The 20,080-nt window shown below is 32.7% G+C and overlaps 2 protein-coding genes across 2 annotated transcripts; one reads left to right on the top strand and one right to left on the bottom strand.

Moving 5' to 3' along the window:
- The first annotated feature begins 6,295 nt into the window (after positions 1 to 6,295).
- On the top strand, positions 6,296 to 11,696 carry LOC100267404 (ALA-interacting subunit 3). Its single transcript, XM_002265208.5, has 8 exons — positions 6,296 to 6,735; positions 7,789 to 7,847; positions 7,949 to 8,023; positions 8,106 to 8,219; positions 8,382 to 8,452; positions 9,311 to 9,608; positions 10,216 to 10,505; positions 11,413 to 11,696. Exons 1-8 carry the CDS (start codon positions 6,648 to 6,650, stop codon positions 11,465 to 11,467), a joined length of 1,050 nt encoding a protein of 349 aa, XP_002265244.1. The 5' UTR covers positions 6,296 to 6,647; the 3' UTR covers positions 11,468 to 11,696.
- On the bottom strand, positions 11,672 to 19,062 carry LOC100262230 (uncharacterized). Its single transcript, XM_059735154.1, has 8 exons — positions 18,946 to 19,062; positions 17,599 to 17,824; positions 17,383 to 17,517; positions 16,445 to 16,667; positions 15,253 to 15,439; positions 14,954 to 15,138; positions 12,392 to 12,533; positions 11,672 to 11,912 (listed from the first exon to the last, which is right to left on the bottom strand). Exons 1-8 carry the CDS (start codon positions 19,031 to 19,033, stop codon positions 11,788 to 11,790), a joined length of 1,311 nt encoding a protein of 436 aa, XP_059591137.1. The 5' UTR covers positions 19,034 to 19,062; the 3' UTR covers positions 11,672 to 11,787.
- Between the last annotated feature and the right edge of the window lie 1,018 nt (positions 19,063 to 20,080).

Raw genomic sequence — 20,080 nt, 5'->3', positions numbered from 1 at the left:
ATCATTATTATTTTTTGATATTTTTTTCTTAAAAAACAAACAAACACTGCGAAGACAAAGTTGAAATTTTTTTTTTCTCCATAAATAAGCATTTCATAGCAAATGTAAGATAGTTTGAAGAGTGCGAATATTAGAAGTAGTGAAACCCGATAAACTATAAATGAGTTTGAGTTTTGTTGAAAATAAAATTTATGATTTTTCTCATGGTCTCTTTAGGAGGTAAGTTGAGGTTAATTTTAATGACTTTGATTGTTTAGAACATTTTCTTTGTTTTTGACATCACCTTGGATTCACGAGATAGAGATATAGATAAAAGATAATATATTATTACTTTTAAAAAGTGGGAAAAAAAATCCTTCCGAGTGTTTGTTTTTGAAGAAAAAGAAAGAAAAACATTTGTGTGAGGAGTTTAGTTATCAAATTATCAATTAATATCTATGACATAGCAAGTAAAATGAGCATTTTAGAGAATAATTATATGACTCGTTTAAAAGTGCATGATATTTCAAATTATTTTTAAATAAATGAAGATAATACTAATTTAAAAAATTTAAGATCCCTTTTTTAATATATTTTGATATTAGTGAGTCAAAATTCACTTTTCCCAATAAAAAATAGATTTTAGAATTAATAAATTATTTTTGTATATTTTTTCAAACTTATTTCACATATCTTTTTTTATCATATAAAAATTAAATAAATTTAAAATATATAAATTTCTAATTAAAGAAAAATGTGGATTTTTCTTAACCTTTTTTTTTGCATTAAAATTATCACCCCTAATTCATAACCTAAATGGTTAGATACGGTTGACTTCATTAGTGACACGGTGTCATATATGGTATAAATAGAAGACAAAGATAAGACATAAAAGGGAATATTAAGGAAGCAATTTCATATGACACAAAAGGTCGATGTAAAATAAATTCGGGCACTAAAGGAAATACCATGAAAGGGACACAAAAACTAAGAGTTATTTAATAGTGTAATTTATTATATTTAAGTCTAAATAGAAAATTAAAATAGACTTCTACTAAACCGAGGGTTGCAAAGAGAAAGAACCAAAATTAATTACATAATGTTATACATGATAGGTATAAAAGGTGGTATGGAAAAGAATACGGAGTATGGGTGTAACTTGGACGGGTTAGCTTGACCTAATATGACGTTCAAGCGGATTTGGACAATCATTTTCAACATTTGGATTGGATTTGGGTTAGGTTTTTTCAACCTGAACTTAATTTAGATTAGACTTGCGTTAAGATTCAAACATTCTTAATCTAACTCAATTTTGATTTAATGTTTTTATAATATAAATTATCTTATATAATAATATATATTTTCTTTTTAATTTTTGTAAAATCAAATTATATTATATGTAATGCCCCAAATTCAATTTAGAGGTAAAATCATAATTTAAAAATTAATAATTAATTAAAGTAATTTAATAAGGATAAAAAGATCTTTTCATATTTAAAACTCGAAGGTATAAATTAGATTTTTCTTATTTTTTTTATTCAAAAAACTCTTTTACACAGAGATCAGAGAGCATATAATTAAAGATTTGAAGGTTTAGGGTTTTAAGATCAACTTTTCAGGTAAGCTTTTTAATCTTTAAATTAATATTTTATATTAGTTAATTAGTTTTGAACACTTTAGATATTTTTTGGAATATCTCAATTTTGATTAAAGTCTGTTTAATTAATTTATAAGTAAAAAATATTAAAAATTTATAAACATAGTTTGATTTATTTATGAAGATTGATAAATTTTGATTACTAAAATGAATAAATATAAAAAAAAGAATTATATAGTTTTGGATGTGAAAATTACATAAAATTTGTGAATATGAAGGTTAAAAGTTTTGACTTTTAAGAGGAGAAAAAAATAATAATGAAAGATGCGTGAGGTAGGAAGGATTTGGTATGTTAGGGAAAAAAAGGGCTAAGGAATGACGTGCACGTAAGGAAGTAAATAGGATTAATAATAAACAAAAGTTAAATTATGTATTGCTTGCATACAATAAAAAATAAAAAACAACAAAAGACAGCTGTTTGTGGAGGAAAGTAGTATTAATAATAATCAAAGGTAATGGGTTGGTCATGCATTGAATATGAAAATTAATAAAAAATAATAATAATATTTAGTTTTAAACTAATGAATGAAATATTAGTAATAATAATAGTTTAATGTAATAAATAGAGAAAAAAAACATATCTTTGAGGGATTTGGTTTAAATAATAATAATAATAATAAATTAATAGAATGTTGGAAATAAATTTTGGAAAGAACCTAATTTTTTAAAATAATTTAAAAACTCACTTGTTAAATTATTATTGATTAAGAAGTTAAAAATAACCGATTACATAATATAGAAAATTATTGGGGTTCTCAAAAGTCAAACCTATAAATTTAGATAAATAGTTAATAGTAATAGTTGTGTCTTTTTTTTATTAGGTTTGAAATGGGTTCTTTGAGGCGAAATTCTTTGGGATTAAATACTTCAAGGTTTTTGAGTGTTTTTTTGAGGTAAGAGAAATTAATGTAGATTTTGTGAAAGGAAATAAGTTTATTTTTATATTATATTTTGAAATGTGTAAAAATATTATTTTTATTTCTATGCATGGATCAAATATATGTTTTGTATGAAAAATATGTTTGAACATTTTTTTTGTTTATGAAAAATGAAAATTGTGGAGATATAATATTTTGTTTTGTAAGTTTGAATTAATAAAATGAAGTGTTTGACTCTTGTTTCTATGGTCATAGTCAACAAGTTATAATAGTTGATCTTATGGTCCTAGTCAATAGGTTATAATTGCTGACATTTGGTTTTGTTCACCTTAAATAAGACAAATTTGAAACTAGCTACTCATTTGTGAAGTCTCGTTTAATTGGACACCATTTGTTATTTGATAATCAAAGTAAATATATTTTGAATGTATTTGATTTGATTTTGATTAGAAATTGTTTTGGAATGGATATGAGAAAGTTTTATTGAAAAGTTTGATTGTATTAGCATTTTGAACTCAAAAGTTTTAATGAAAATAATTATATGTTATATTTCCTATTTGTAATTATAATTAAAAACGTTTGATCCATGAAACTGTATTGATGTTCCTTGTTGAGTTTTAAGTTCATGTCCCTTCGTTGATAATTTTCAAGTATTCTCAGTTCAGACGAGGAGTGATGGTTAAGATAGAGAATTTTTCTTTGTTAGGATTTTGGTTTAAACTTTTTTTTGGACATTGTTTAGATGTTAAAATTTATTCTTGTTTAAATTATTTGAGTTTCGAGGTATTTGGACAATAACACTTTGACTCATGTGTTAGTTTTTAAAGTTGATATGGAGATTTTAGAATTCATTTATTTTACTACTCCGAACATGAATTTGGTAACTGGTAATTTCCAATTACAAGATGAATGTTTGTATTGATTCCATTTTGAGCCTTTGGATTTGAGGTGTGAAGTGATTATCATGCCCATAAAGTAGGTATTGGGGCGTGGCATTATATCATATATATTTTTTATTTTTTAGAAAGATATGATTTTATATATATATATATTTTTTTACTATTTTAAATTTTTATCTGTTTACTATATAAATTTTCATATAAATATATAAAACATTTTAAAAACACACTAACAATTATACAACTCAATCAACTTAAATCTAACCTAACTGGTTCAAATTCAACTCAAACTTAGAGAAATGATGTTGAGTTAAACTTAGGTTGAGTATCTTGAGTTAAAGGTCGAAACTCGGGTTGGGTTGATTGTTTCGTAATTCAGATTAAATTTAGATTAGTCATCAATTCAACCAATCCACCTAAGATTGAACCCTAATATTGAGTTAAAGTAACATGCATATTGATTTAATTAGTCATACAATTATAATATACGAAAATCTTTCCTTTATTTAATTTTTGAGAAAAATTCTAATATATTGAATGGGTTTCAGATCTAAATCATCCTCAGATATCTAAATCTTTAGTTTCTATTTTTTATTTAGTTTCTATTTAGTTTAGGGAATAAATGATCATTAGTATTAGTTTTATTTTATTTAGTTTCGGCTTTATTCAGTTTCTACTTCTATTTAGTAGCCTATATAAAATATGACAAAGCGTAATGAGAAAGACATGGAAAAATATTCTTAATAAGAATAATTTATTCTCTTAATTTTGCGTCTTCTCCATGGGTCATAAGAATTGGTATAAGAGCATGGTCTTGGCACCATGATGGAAAAGACTAGAACATAAAAATAACATAGACTTGAAGATATTGTTAAACAATTGAAGGACTTGTTAGATAAACAAGCAGCATGACTCATCAAATAAACAAGTAGCAACCTTATTGGAATTGTTGAAAATGGTTGCAATCATAAACCTAAAATTTGAATGCTTGACTTCCATAACAGAGGAGTCAAGTAATGGGAACCATGCTTTAATCAATAGAAGTGAGACAAATTATCACTCACATGATTAAAACTCCTTTTAAACCAAGTGTTCCAAACCTAATTTTCCAAATTTGAAAGGTGAGAATCCTAGTGGGTGGATTTACAAATGTGACAAATTCTTTAAAATTAATGGAATCGAGGATTAGGAGAAGGTAAGATTGGCTTCCTTGCATTTAGAAGGAAGTGCCTTAGAATGGTTTCAAGGGTACAAGGCAAGGAAATCAATTAGACAATTTTTTTTATAGATATTGTTTCTAGGTTTGGCCTTAGTATTTATGATAAGCCTTATTGGACAAATAACCAAATTGAAACAAGTTTTTATGGTTAGGATATACTAAGAGCCTGTTGATGGTCAAAACTAGTGGGTTGACTGAGGAATTTTTTGTTCAATAATTCATTATTGGCTTGAAAAATGCAGTTAAAAATCAAGTCACAATGTTTCGACTAAACATTCTAACCCAAACCATTGAGTTAGCCTTGTTGTCGGAAAGGATAATGAAGGCAATTCTCAAGGAAGTTAAGGACTCTAATGAAAGTGATGGGGAAGCGATATGTGAAGCTAAAAATGATATCAGGGAGGATGATATTAGGGTTTCAATCAATGCAATATTTGATTAAACATCTCATTAGATCATGAGGATCGGTGGCAACATTAAGAAGAAGTCTGTCACTATACTATTTGACTCAAGAAGCACCCATAACTTCCTTGATCCCATAGTGGCCAAAAGAACAAGATGCTCAATGCAAACTACCAACCCTAAGAAGGTGGCAATGACAGATGGAATTAGAATTACTGGTGATGCAAGTTGTAGACAATTGACATGGAACATGCGAAGGAAGGGATTTTAGGCAAATTTGAGGCTCCTATCTTTGGGTGGGTGCAATATGGTATTGAGAATTCAATGGTTAGCTAAATTGGGATCCATATTATGGGATTTCAAGAATTTGAGAATGAAATTTATTATCAATGGAAAGAAATTCATGTTGGAAGGTGCAGCTATAGGTCCCCCCAAGTTAGTTAGGTCTCAAGCATTTACAATTCGAATTTTATCCATACAATGGGAATGAGGAAAATATAGTTAAAGAGGAACAATATGACAGTTGTTCAATAACTCATACATCGGGCCAATTTGTTTTTGGAAGACACAACATGAGAAGATGTTTACAAAATTCAACAAAAGTTTTGAGAGTCTCGACCTTGAGGATAAAACTTCTTTTGACGGGGAAGAGGATGTTGCGACTTGATTAGTTTAGAGAATAAATGATCCTTAAGATTAGTTTCTATTTAGTTTAGGGAATAACGTACACTTAGGATTAGTTTTTATTTTATTTGGTTTCTATTCCTATTTAGTAGCCTTTATAAAATAAGGTGATTGCAATGGACAAGATATGAAAAAAATAATCTCAATAAGAACCATTTATTCTCTTAATTTTACATCTTCTCCTTGGGCAGTAAGAATCATTGAATAAAGATTAAAAAAAATGATATTCAAATATAAACAAAAATGAAACTTTTTTTTATCATAAATCCATACTTTTGAAAATTGTATTGAAAATAATAATCAAATAAGAATTTGGCCATTGTTTGTCAAAAGCATTTTGGGTATTGTTTGTTAGTTTGATTTTGTTTTTACGCCTTATATTTGATTATTATTAGTCTTATACTTGTATAATGCGTATAGATATGGCATTTTGAAAAAATGAGAGACAGAGAGAATGAGTCAAAGAAACGGAGAAACTCAAAACGCAGAGTTTCAATAAACGGAGGAACCCAAAACGCAGCGTTTCGAGGAGAGAAGCAAAGAGTAAACGTTCTTAATGAAATACCTAAGTCACCAAACCCAGCCTAAACCGTGTTGTTGTTTCCCTCTGAATTGGGGTTTTGACTTTCAATTTTCTCTCGTTTTCTCGAACTTTCTCTCTCTAGACTTTCTCTCCACCTTCTAGAGGGAGAAGTTGTCTTGGCCGCCCTTAGAGAGAGAATACACCTCTTTCCTTTTCAAAGTCAAAGGACAGCTACAAGAATTTTCTCTGAAATCCCAAGGCTTCAGTTTTCATACTTTATATGATCACACACGCCTTCATCATCGTTTCTATCTTGATTCTCTTCTCTTCTCTCTTTCTGAGGTCCTTAGCCTTGTCTCTTGTTTGGTAGGAAAAAAAATAAACGATAGAAAAAAGAAGCTTTCTGATGAGTTCGAACGTACCGTCGTCCAGTTCCGGAGCCGCCGGATCGGCTGATTCTTCAGCTCCCAGAAGGAATTCGAAGCGACCCAAGTGTAAATTTCTATGCAAAATTCAAAATTTGTGATCTTTTAGGGGTTCTGTGTCGAGTTTATGAGTACCCATATACGAATTCGTGGTTTATGGGCCCCAATGCACAAACACCCATATGCAAATTTGTGGGTTTTGGGTCCAATTCACTTTTTCCAGTTGGAGTTTTGTTCATATTGTTTGTGTGTTCTGTTATTTTTCTCTGTGTATTCACCGCTGTTGTGTCTAGATTTTTTATCTTTGTGACTAGATTAATTAGTTTTTTTTTCTGACGAATTTCTCAACTATTGATTTTATTTGCCGATGCTAATTCTTTTTTTTTTGGAAAATAGATGGTCCTTTTTTTCTCGTTGTTGTATTCATGATTGTCTGTTCTGATCCAAATTTATTTGGGTTTTTCTTTGATCTCTCTTAATTAAGTGGTCTTTGATTTGATCAACATGCTTTTTTTCCTCCCAGATATTTTGTTGGAAAGATCGTCTTGATAAACGGAAGAAAAACTATTTTTGTTTTTTGTATTAAAAGTATAATCTTCATCAGGCCAGGCTACTTTATTCTTAGAATTTATGTCAAATTGTTTAACTATTGTAATTGAAACATAGCCTGGTTCATGAGGGATATCAGTATGATAAGAGATATACTTATTCTATGTTATTTAGGCACTTAGCAATAATGGTTCTGGGCATTACATGGAAAATTTTATGAGATTGGTTGTGTCAATTACATTAAGCCTGTCAAACATAAGAAAAATGAAACTCTCTAGGTTAAAAGTTCGTCACGGATCTTTAAGAATGATTGAATTATCGAGGTTAGACATACAATGTGATGGTTCCATTTACAATTGGGTGCAAAAGAATCAGTTTATAGACTGATACAGCTGCAATTCAGTGTTCTAATCATTTGTGTATGCAGTTTTTGATTCAGTGATGATTACCTTTTCTTTTCATATATAAAAGGCAGCCTTCTTTGTCCATTGTATTCATTTTGGCAGTGGGTTTACGAAGTTTCTGAAACATTATATAATGAATTAAATCGGTCCTTTTCTATTTCCCCTTCAGATTCAAGGTTTACTCAACAGGAACTTCCAGCCTGCAAGCCAATTCTCACACCACGATGGGTAAGCTTTCTTCTTTTCTGCATATTTATAACACTTGTGTGATTTTGTCATCATAAATGGGAAAAGAAACCATCTCATGCAATCTCTCTTCCCCTGTGCAGGTGATTTCAGCATTCATGCTAGTTGGCATTATTTTCATTCCCATTGGAGTTGCTGCCTTGTTTGCTTCCCGAGATGTATGCATGACATTGACTCAAAAACTCTCATTTTCATGTTGAATTCTATGAATTTGACTGTGTATTCTGTTGCTTGCCATAGGTAGTTGAAATTGTTGATCGGTATGAGACTGACTGCATACCAGAGGAATTCAGAAATGATAAGGTCAACTACATACAAAAGCCTGGAAATAAACCTTGCAACAGAACGCTTACAGTAAGTTTTCTTATCAATGATATATTATCAGTTATTATCATTGTTATTAGATGGATCTATTCCTCCTGTGCCTTCTGCTTATTTATTGCACCATGTGAGATAACACAATTGCTGACTTTTAGATTGGATGAATTTATCTTCTTTTTTTGTTTTCATAATCAGGTACCAAAGAAAATGAAACAGCCTATCTATGTATATTATCAGCTCGACAACTTCTACCAGAATCATCGCAGGTATAGTCACCTACCTATGTTAAGTCCTTAATTAAAATATAAGGTAATCACTACTGGAATAAATGTGATTCTTTTTATCAATCAATTTAGATTATTCTCTTTATCAATCAATCTACATATTTAGTACATCTAGCGATCATAAAATAAGAGGATCATCTACAGAAAAAAGATCAGCTAGATCTTTGAAGATGGTGGCCTGTGCTCAGATCATTGCATTTTCTGATTTTTTCTCACTAAAAGCTACTCTGTATTGATATATCCATTGTTCTTTGCAAGAATTCATTTTCCATAAGTAGGCTGGGGCTGGTCATGAGCTTATTTCATGTCTTAGATTGCTTTAGCAATAACAGTATTCTACCATTTTCATCATAATGGTACATGTGTTTGCCCAAACAGCCCAACTGCATCCTAACTCTCCATTTTTTTGTTAAATTTTTCCATTGCCTGGTCTATCTGCAGATCCAGGTTTTTACTGAACTCCTTTTGTCTTGGTAGTTGCAACACATTTAGGTGGTTATTTTTTTGAGAATGAATTCTACAATTTCCCAAAATGAAGGAAGCTGATTTTCCATGATATTGATCTGGGATGTCAGTGCAGGATGTGAGGATGTCTTAACACACTATATATGTTGCATATTTTGCAAACTGTGCTTACACCCTGATCATAACGATTTATGGCTCATACAACATGCTTGATATGCTGCTTTTCCTTAATTCCATTTTCTGATATGTTGCTTTTCTTTGAATTCACTTGCAAAATACATGGAGGCTAGCTGTCAAAAATTCAAATAAAATCAAATGTTTTCATATGTAGTGATTGATTTGCTGCAAGTGTAACAATCACCTTCTGCAATTTAGGTATGTGAAGAGCCGAAATGATGAGCAGTTGAGAAGTGGCAACAGTGCGAATGAAACAAGTGATTGTAAACCTGAAGATTATGCAAATGGGGCAGTAATTGTGCCTTGCGGTCTCATAGCTTGGAGTTTATTCAATGATACTTACAACTTCTCTCGCAACAATGAGCAATTGTCATTGAACAAGAAGGGTATCTCCTGGAAGAGTGATAGGGAACACAAATTTGGCAAAGATGTGTACCCTAAAAATTTTCAGAATGGTACTCTCATAGGTGGTGCAACTCTGAATGAATCCATACCAGTAAGTCTTTCACCACTTCTCTTGGAAGAACACTAGTCTAGGGGCAAGTTCCAAACTATGATCTTTTCTGTGCTTAGCAGTTGAGGTTTGGTCATGTAAATAATACTTAATTATGCTTTATAAAGATAAGGAAATATTTCCATAATTATCTAGCACTATATTCCTATATAATGTATCCATTTATCCGAATCAATAAGGTATAGACTCTGCAGGATGGTTATGGAAACACCTCTTAGAATCTTCTTTCTTTTCCTAATGATTTTTTATTGATTTATAATTTCTTGTTTCATAGGTCTTTTAAAAAGCAGAAAGAATCACAACCTAGTGTGTTGATGTTCTAAAATACAAAATATTTGTATTCTAAAATAGTCCCTTTAACGTGTCTGGCAGTGCTTACAGACTGGAATTACATATGTAACCACATGCAAGAAAATTATATATTTTACCATTGCTTTTTTCATTGTGATAAACATGTTGGTATCATTTTAATGACCTCTAGATTTGTTCTTGTTGATGGTTAGAAATCGTTTTAATGGCCTCTAGAATCATCTTGAAGGTTTTCCATCAAGGCAGGTGTTAATATAGTATAATATGTTTTCTGTAACAGTTGAGTGAGCAGGAGGACCTTATTGTTTGGATGCGAACTGCAGCTCTTCCAACTTTCAGGAAGTTGTATGGGAAGATAGAGGTGGATCTTCAAATCAATGATACCATACAGGTGTCATTAGAAAACAATTACAATACATACAGTTTTAACGGCAAGAAAAAGCTTGTGCTTTCTACCACTAGCTGGCTTGGTGGGAAGAATGACTTTCTTGGCATTGCTTATCTCACCGTCGGGGGAATATGCATTTTTTTGGCTATGGCTTTCACTGTTGTATATCTTGTTAAGCCAAGGTAAATTTTCCTTAACTTGCATTTATTTAAATTGTTTTCACCATTTGATTTTTTAAGTGTCTATCAACAAGAGACCTTCATATTACAACCTGAGGTATCCCATTTGATAATGTTGTTCCTCATAGATGTTTGGCCAGCATGTGGAAACAAGTTGCAAGTTTGGTAACTTTCAACTCCCAGAATTGTAGTAGTTGGATTTAAGATTTTCTCTTAATGGGCAAACAGCATGTGTAAGATAAGAATGTTGAACTTTGGGATGACTGAAACTGAACTGAAAGGCTTTTGCTTTATGTCTAGAGGTTCTTATCCTTAGGAGGAGAGACTTAAACCAATTGACCTAAAAAGCTTAACCGGTTAGGAAAAGGACACACGATGTATGTTAGGTTAACATAGAAAATTTAGTCTTATGTAGGATTGCCTTCTTACTTTGAAGCTGCCTTACTACCCGAACAGTGGGTAAGGTTGAATGCAAGCTAATTTAGGGGAGTACGAAAACTAAAACTACATAACACAAGGAATAGATGTATGGGTATTGAATGAAACTTGTTGAGTTACCAACTTTTCTGAGACCTTGTTAAGATTTGCGATCCATGAAAGAATGTTTAACTTTCAGATGAGTGGAACTGAGTTGAAAGGGCTTTGCATGCCTTTAGAGGTTCTTATGCTTAGGATGAGAGGCTCTTAACAAATTGACTTAAAAGTTTTAAGCTTTTGGACCCACGGTTTATACTAGGCTGATATAGAAAATTTAGTTGCATGTAGGATTGCCTGAACAGCGAGTGAGGTTGAATAAAACATTCTCTAGAAATTTAGGGGGGTACACAAACAAAAACTACCAAATGCAGGGAATAGATATCTGGGTATTCAATGAAACTAATAATGTCTTTCTTTCTTTCTTTCTCAACAGGCGGCTTGGAGATCCTTCTTACTTGTCATGGAACAGAAACCCAGGAGGGCACTAAACAAATTCACTGAACCTGTTTATAGGGCTTGGCTTGAGTATTTCCGTCACATTGGTGAATGTAATCTTATGTGTATTAAGATTTTCAAAAAGAGAGTGCATATACCTCAGTTTGGTACGGTTTTCATGCATTCGATTCTGAATTCTTTTTTGCAAGAACAAGACCACTGCAATGTTGATGTATAATTTCAGTAATAGAATTCAATACAAGAACTGGTTATTATCATAAACTCTAATGGCTTCCCATTTTTCTTCAATGTCTGTATCAAAACTTGTGTTTGTTTTCATATTCATATTCATATTCATTCATGATGACAAGTTTCAGAGTACCCTAAAAAGAATGTTGGAAAGGTATGCCCCTTCTGGGTAGGATGGATCAATAGGATGGTCACAAGCTGCTCCTGCCTGCCGTAGAAGGGTGATTTTCCTTCCAGCCATTGATGCAGCTCCCTATACCCGAAAAAGAAAAAGCAGACTGAATCAATAATGCAGGGTAAAAATGATCCTAAACAGGGGTGAAAATTGCTTATAAGAATGCATTTCATTTTGTTGTTCTTTTGCCTTAAAATGCAATATCAGTTTAAGTGATTCATGGTAATACATAGTTTCTATCAAAAATACAGTTCCAGAAAACCGAATGATAAACCTCACTCTTAACACATTAGCAAGAACAAGGAAGAGATGTTCCTAACATGATGGTTGTCTAGTATTCTACTTCACTGCTTTCTGGAAGAGCTGTGACAGAAACAACACAAAGACCAGGAAACAAAGGAAGCAAACCAGAGTTTCTTTTTCTAACAATGGATTCTTTAACTTATGGAGATCATTGCATATGAAAATTCTCAGGGTGGCTAATCCATTTCAACAAACTCAAGTTATGTTCCTGCAAGGATATGCTGGATAGAAGTTAGCGATAGAAAAATACTTGCCTGAAGAATACGCATGAATGTTCCACTTTGGGTCATTGCTCCTGAGCAAGAACAAGTCATGAGAAGACCGCCTCTCCTCGTCAATTGCATGGCTAACGAGTTTAGATTTCTGTACATGCCGGATGCGCTTTGTAGAACCTGGATTTGTTACTGACCCAGTAAGTAGCAGCAAGAGAGAGAAATTAGAGCAAAAGGCTGATAGAAAAGAACTCGATTCAAAACAAACAAGATGATCTGTAGTCTGTGGACCACCCACCAATCCTTTGAGTTGTTTCAGTTATGAACATGGGAAGACAAATGGGAGAACAAATTTTCTTCCAGTTTCAGTTATGAACTGAAGTGTAGAGAAAGGGAGGGAGGAGAAACAAGGGCCCAACCTGAGTGCCTTGTAACATATTTGTAACCAGGACAATAACTATTGCACTCGATCCCTCAATTTAAGTTTTCTCCCAATCACGTGACTTTTGTTGTGACAGTATTGGTTGGTTCAAGGATAAAAGCTCTGCAGGGAGACGGGTCACACAGGGAAAATGAAGAGATTTTTTTCTTCTCTTCTTTGCTCCTATTTCTAGTGAGCTAAACTGGCTACAAAACATGTTCGTCGGTCCTATACCCATGTCATGAGAATTCTACTTTAACTTGATAGGTATATAACAATCATACAACAGAAAACCCACTTCATTCATCTCCCTAAAAATTGTATGGATGATATTCTCTCTTTATCCCTCCCTTTATGATGAATCCTTACCACCAAATTGTAACTTCTACCAGATTTGTCTTTGATTTTTTTCTGAACTACTTTTGACAGGCCAATTTACTAAGTTACATCATTTGTTTGGAGAAAAATTCTAGGACTCTCCATGACGAGTGAAGATCCACATAGGCGTCATGGGATTCAGCCCATTACCTTTCTTTATTAGGGGATCAGTCATGAAGCCTTGACTAGGCATTCTCATGACTGATTTTTCTGGGTTAAGAAGAGGCGTGCAAGGCTAATAGGAGAGAAGAAGGGGTCAGGCAGGTGGTGGAAGCCCTGACCTCCAGCAGCTTTTTGGAGGTGTGCAAGGCTATTGGATGTCTAGAATGGTTAATCAAACAGCTGATCAATTAGCTAAGCATGGGACTTCTTTGATATAAACATTGCTGAGGTAGAAATCTATTTTAACCTTGTTTATTTTAGAAATATTAGACTCCCAAGAATTTCTCCATCCTTCATAGACCTAACATAAACCAACAGATGCCAGCTATAGGGGATGCTGGGATGGACAGAGACAGTGGGACTACTAAACATTGAGCCTCAGTAGGGATTTTAGGTGACCAGACAGACCCTTTCTGGATTAAATATTTGTAGAGTGGAAGGCATGGAGAGTGAACAGATGAGATCAGCTGAAAAGCAAACAAAAGATTGTCAATTCTAAATCAAATTATTCTTCAAAGCTGAGCCCCAGGAGGATCATGAGGTCTCCAGGTAGATTTGGGGATTCTTGACACCAAAAAGAAAGCTTTCTTCTTCTGGATAGCTGTATGTAAAACAATCTTAACAACCAAGTCAGTTTAGGAGGAGAGCCTGGATCCTAACAAATTAGGAAGTTAATCTAAAAGGGATGAAGAGACCGTCCAATGGCCAAGAATTTAGAGTTGATGATCCCTTGTGGGTTGGCATTATCTACATTTAAGCTTAAAGAGGCCAATCTCACTCCCTGTACACGTGGGTAATTGAAGACTCCAAGGAGAGGACATTATCTATTTCAGAAATCAGCAGTAGCAAGGATATTCCCAGAAAAGACAAGCAGATTTTGTATGCTTTTTAACTTCATAAGCCATAACTTGTATACTTGCTGAGTACTTGGGTTACAACCTCCTTTAAGGTGGTCTTTTTAGTCATCCATTTAGAAGAAACTACAGCAAAAAAATGTCATGGTGGAATAACAACAATAAGGAAGAAAGAAAATAGGACAAGAAATAAATGTAGAATAAGAAATAAGAGGGGGCATAATGAAGGACAAGACAAGGGAAAGTACTCTAAGAGGGTCTGTTCTTATGATGGAGCGAAACTTGAACCAAGTTCTTTTCTCTTTTTCATCATGCTAATCAACTTAGAGAAGTTTGGATGAGTTTATTATCAAATGTAAAGAAAACCTATGCCAAGCATCAACCTGAGAAATGAACCTATGGAACCCCAAGGAAATTCCCTTTATCTAACAGCAGGACTGACACAAATATTCAGCCTGAGAACAAAACCGACACAACTCAAGTTTGTCATCTTGGCCTAACAAGTTTTAGTATATCAAATTAAGCCACAAGTTTCACAAAACATTTACTCTTGTATATAAACATTTATCATGGTTATATATAGGTATAGGTTCCTATATCGTATCAGGAATCAACTCAAAGTCAATCAGGACTTGGGTCCATCTCTAATTTTTCAAACCAAAACAAACCCTATTCCAAAAAGTCCAAGCCTAAACTAACCTTAAATCTGGTTGGGTTGGATAGGCCTAGGTTGGAACCAATACAATTTTCACCCCTTACCGAATAGGATTTACATGTTAGAATACCTTTCGTCGAGGTGCTAGTTTAGGGGGATCCAGAATAACTATATCCCATGATTCATTCCTAGCAACAGCATCCTTCATAAACTCGGTGGCATCTCGTCTCAAAAATGATATTTTCCCTGGATCCAAGTTGTTGAGAATGATATTTTCATTGGCAAGCTCCAGAGCAGGCATCGACGTATCAACCCCTGACAAAAAATAAAAGATAATGAACAATCTTATATGAACTCCGCCACTCCTGCAATCTTAGAAGTGTTGGAGTTTGTACAAAACAAACCAGTAATCACAGTGATAAATTATACCAGTGACATTTACGGCACCACCACATACTGCATTCAGAGCAAAACCACCACTATAGCAGCACATGTCAAGAACTCTTTGACCTTCTGAAATTGTTGATATAAAATGACGGTTTTCACGCTGATCAGCATAAAATCCTGTCTTTTGGCCCTCTGGCGAGATTGCATAAGAAATCCCATTTTCAATAACCTGGCATACAGGAATTGAATATATCAAGCAGGTGTACATGGGCAAACAATAATAAAGGCCCTCGAAAGGTTTCAAAGAAACACCAAAAAGAGATATTAAGTATATGAAAACATGGATTTAGCTAGTGATTGATCAAAAAGTTCGTGTTATTCCAGAAATCTTGCCACCGGAACCTTTTCATCACATGAATCAGACACAAACATAGAAAGACTATAAGTAAATAAATTAAACAAAGCAAAATAAATCAAATCAAGCCCTGACAAAGAGAAGTGGTTTTTAGAATTTCATCATGCCACAATCTACATCCCAATTATAAAATTACTATACAGAAACCAGATTTAGACATGCAGTAAAAGCACAAAACATCTTCCATAAATCGGTTGTTTTGTATTTTGATGTAATAGTGCAACAAAAAAGTCAGAATTTATTCAGCAAAAAGGTTGTAAAATGCGAGTAAGGACTTCACAAACTCAATATCTTTTGCACTGGGTGGTGCATGACCCGGACCATTCTCATAGAACTTGATTTTTTACCCTCTAGAAATAGGTTCTGAACAGATGACTTTCACTTTCTTCTCTCACCTTATTTTTGGTTCATGGAAAGTACTAAGGAAAGATATAAAAATGCTGAGGAAAATGATTTTCTTATGTTTGGTTTACCATGAAAAATATGAAGAAAATCAAACATAATTAAAATTACTTGGAAATGTATATATTTTCAAATTATTTAATCATTATTTAGAAAAGAAAAAAATAAGTGAAATGAGTTTGAAGAAACATGTAAAAATAATTTATTAACTTTAAGTCTAGTTTTCATTTTCCTTCACTTTTTCTTTCTTGTTATTTTTTCTCTCTGTTTTGTTTTGATTGTATTTTCCCTCAAATTTTCAAAGAACCAAAGAGTAAGGAGTTCTTGTAATGGAAACAACAAAACCAATATTATTTCAGTTAAGAGTTCTGAACTTATTCAAATGAGAAATATTAAGTATGTCATGAGGTTTCCTACCTTTACCCTCTGATGAGAAGTAGGCAGATGTATTCCCTTCAGATCTGTTAAATCCAATCCTTCTTCTTTTAACATTTCCACAGACTGCCTCCAGTTTATATGATTAATTTCATCAATTCTACTAATGCAAGCCTCTACTTGAGGCTTGTACTTCTCAACCCAAGCCGCAGATGATGCTATTACAGCTAAATCTCCAAAGACATCAACAATTAGTCCTGACAACCTGTATTGAGGAAGAAAATTGAAAATTAAGTGGACTTGCTTTCTCAGAGAAAATTCAGTTTATACACTACAAAAATATTGAAGTAAAGGAATGGATTTGGAGCCCTGCATCATATGATTCCTATCACAAACATGCACCCACAAATTATTTAGTTCCTCTTTTTTTTTTTTTTCCAATTGACAAAAATCTACTGAATGATTGTCTGGAACGATGCTGTTGTAAATTCAACATGTTCTGGTAATATTTTCCCTTTTTTCAGGTATGTGATGTTGGACAGCACCATATTTAGATGCAGAAACATATGCTGCACGTTCAGATCATCAACTACCCAATGTGGGAGGCATCAAGGACTTGGCATTTGACATTTCAAACAAATAACCCCAAGTATAATTACCACTGATTTACTCAAAAACTTAATTAATTGCTATAAAACCCGAATCTGCATAAGTAAACTATTTAAAGTCATTCATACTCAACTTACAGAGGAGCTGAACCAAAAGTTTGTACACAAATTAAAAAACAGGAATTCTAGATACCTTTCTAGCTCGGTATGTACATGGGTGCACGCATATGCATGTGCATATAATGATTAATTGTACAGTAATACAAGAACATAAATAATTCTCAGGTTCCAGAGAGAAATCAACTAGCTCCAGCGTATAGAGAAATGTTATCCTTAAGAAATGTAGTGTATTAAATATCCAAGAATCTATACCTGTCTCCTTCACTATTCACAAGACGGTATGCATTTGTATTGGCAGAAGGAAGGCCCAAATTCCTACGTAGTTCTATAGCTGCATCGATTCTTGTTTCAAGCAGTTTCTCCATGTTCAATGCACAAGACGGGTCTCTGCACCATATAGACTATAACATAACTAGCTCTGTCTCAAATATCAGATAAAACTAAGAAAGCCCTTATTTTGACAAATACCTTGTTGCTTCCTCTTCTTGTTGCATGAGCCTAACACAGAACATAGAAACTGAATTGTATAAGCCCCACCCTATTGGTTTCTCTGTTCCATCAGCTACCACCACGACATCTCCAGTTCTGGGTGGTGGCCTCCCAATAATTCTATCAACTGCCCCGCTATAAACCATAGGACTTCCATCCCTAAAAAGTTGCGTCTTCCCCTTTTTCAGGACAACCTTTGCAAGACCTACCAAATTGAAAACAAGGATTAAGAAGCAAGCAGGTTCATTTTAAAAATATTTGACCACTAACACTACATGTTTAAGTTAGAAGAAACAAATAGACTAAACTGACATGCTCCAAAAAAAGTTATGCTAATTAAATTAACACATTTTGCTATGGCGTGTTTGGGTCATCAGAAAATTTTTGAGCTATCATCTCAGTGGATGGCACATGATCGGTTTTATGATTTCTTCAAGTGCCCGTTATCCAAATTTTTACTCTCATTTGTGAAGATGGCAGCCATTATTCACGATCAGTCCATTCATAATCATGGATTGAAAACAAAATCGTATATAGAAGGCAACGAGTCAATTGAATTTCCAAGAAATATAATTTGAGGAAGAAATGAACAATTACTCTTCAACCATTGTTTTTATTAATCAACAGCATTCATATGGTAATCCAAACTATTTAGAATTGGCACAGTGGATTCAATCTATACCATTCTAGTTCATCGATTATAACAAAAATGGGATGCATAAATCGGGTTTCAAATCACATGCAGAAGTAGCATATAAGAAATATATTTCAGGATGAAACCACACACACAGAAAAAGGGTTATCCATCCTACAATTTGAATACCTATTATCAGAATCCTCATTTTCAAGTGATTCTATCCAAGGCATATATGTATACTCACACCATAGATTACTCAATTGAAATACATTGATTTCATATTCTGAATATTTGCAGACTCCTTTACTGGAATTCAATCACACTCTCGTAGAACAATCATATTCTTCTCCTAAAATCCCCCTGTTCCCATTTTCACCACCTCCCGGTTTCCCCTATTGCAGAAACATCTAAAACTACAAAGAAAATAAATTGAAGCTTTGTTCACATGTAGAATGCAAATTGAGACAAACCCAACAGCAGGATAGTTGATAAAATTCAGATTAATGCAAAAATAGGAACATTTAAATCAGAAAATAAAAGAAATTGAAGCCATGCTTACACAAAGGATACAAATTGAGACAAACCCAACAGCGGAATAGTTGATAAAATTCAGATAAACACAAAACCAATGCATGAAAGTGATGACCTTGAAGGCACCCAAATAGAGAGAGAGAGAGAGAGAGAGAGACCCTTGTGGTGATTAGAAGCAATTTCTTGAAGGGTGGTGGGCGGCAGTGACTGCAGACAGAGGGACTTCATCATGCGAGTTGCAACCATGTTTTCGCTCCACACTGCTCCACTGCCGTTGCTTTATTTATTTAGAGCAAATTTTCAGATTTATAGAGTTATTCTGTGACATTTTTTTTACTTATTTTTTAGATTTTCAAATTATTTTTTAAAACTTCATAATCATGATTCATGAAAGAGTAACCTTTTTTTATTTTTTTTAATTGCATCACTTTCTTATGTGTAAAATCCTTTTGGAATTTCTCCCAATTAATTTTTAATTTTCTCTTATAGGTTTCTTTGTAATTTGTATTTTAAATTTGATTTACTGATATTTAGTTTTCGGGAAGTGTTAAAGGAAATGATTTTCTTATTTTAGTATTTTCATATTATTTAATATTTATATTCATAAGTTAAAAAAAAATTGAAATGGGTTTAAATAACAAATAAAAATTATTTATTGACTTAATTTTTTTTTTCCTTGTATTTTCCTTTAAATTTTTTGAGAACCAAACATAACCTAAGTATTAGTATGAAATTTCAAAATTATTTTATTAAATATAAAGGTAATTGAACATAGTTTCATTTGATACGAGATATGTTGAAGTAATTTTTTCAATAATTAAATTTAACAAATTTTTAGAAAGTGCCAGTCTAATTTAAACCTCAGATGAATCTCTTTTGGTTTGGGCTTGCCCACTGGATCAGTAGGGCATGGGCCAAGCCTGACCTGGCCCAAAAGTCTGCTCAACCCATCAATAGCCTTGAGTGGGCCACGTCGGATCGGACTAGCCCAACCCTTGAAATTTGTGGGAAATAGGGCTGAGCAGAAGATATAAAAAGTAGATTTAAAGTTAATAATTTTTTATATGTTTCTTTCCATCTATTTTACTTTTTTTTTTATCTTTTATATCATGATTAAATAATCTAAAAATGTATAAATTTTCTAAATTATCGACTATAAATATATTATTATTTTTAACATTGTAAAGATTTATATTCTGTTTGATAGTAATTTTAAAAAGTATTTTTAATCTTTTTAATATTTGAAAATATTTATTTTTCAAATATTAAAAATGTTATAAATACTTTTCAGAA

The sequence above is a fragment of the Vitis vinifera genome, chromosome 19, assembly GCF_030704535.1.
Source record: "Vitis vinifera cultivar Pinot Noir 40024 chromosome 19, ASM3070453v1".
NCBI lineage: Eukaryota > Viridiplantae > Streptophyta > Magnoliopsida > Vitales > Vitaceae > Vitis > Vitis vinifera.
The sequence above is the reverse complement of the archived record's forward strand: the minus strand, read 5'-3'. Positions and strand labels throughout refer to the sequence as shown.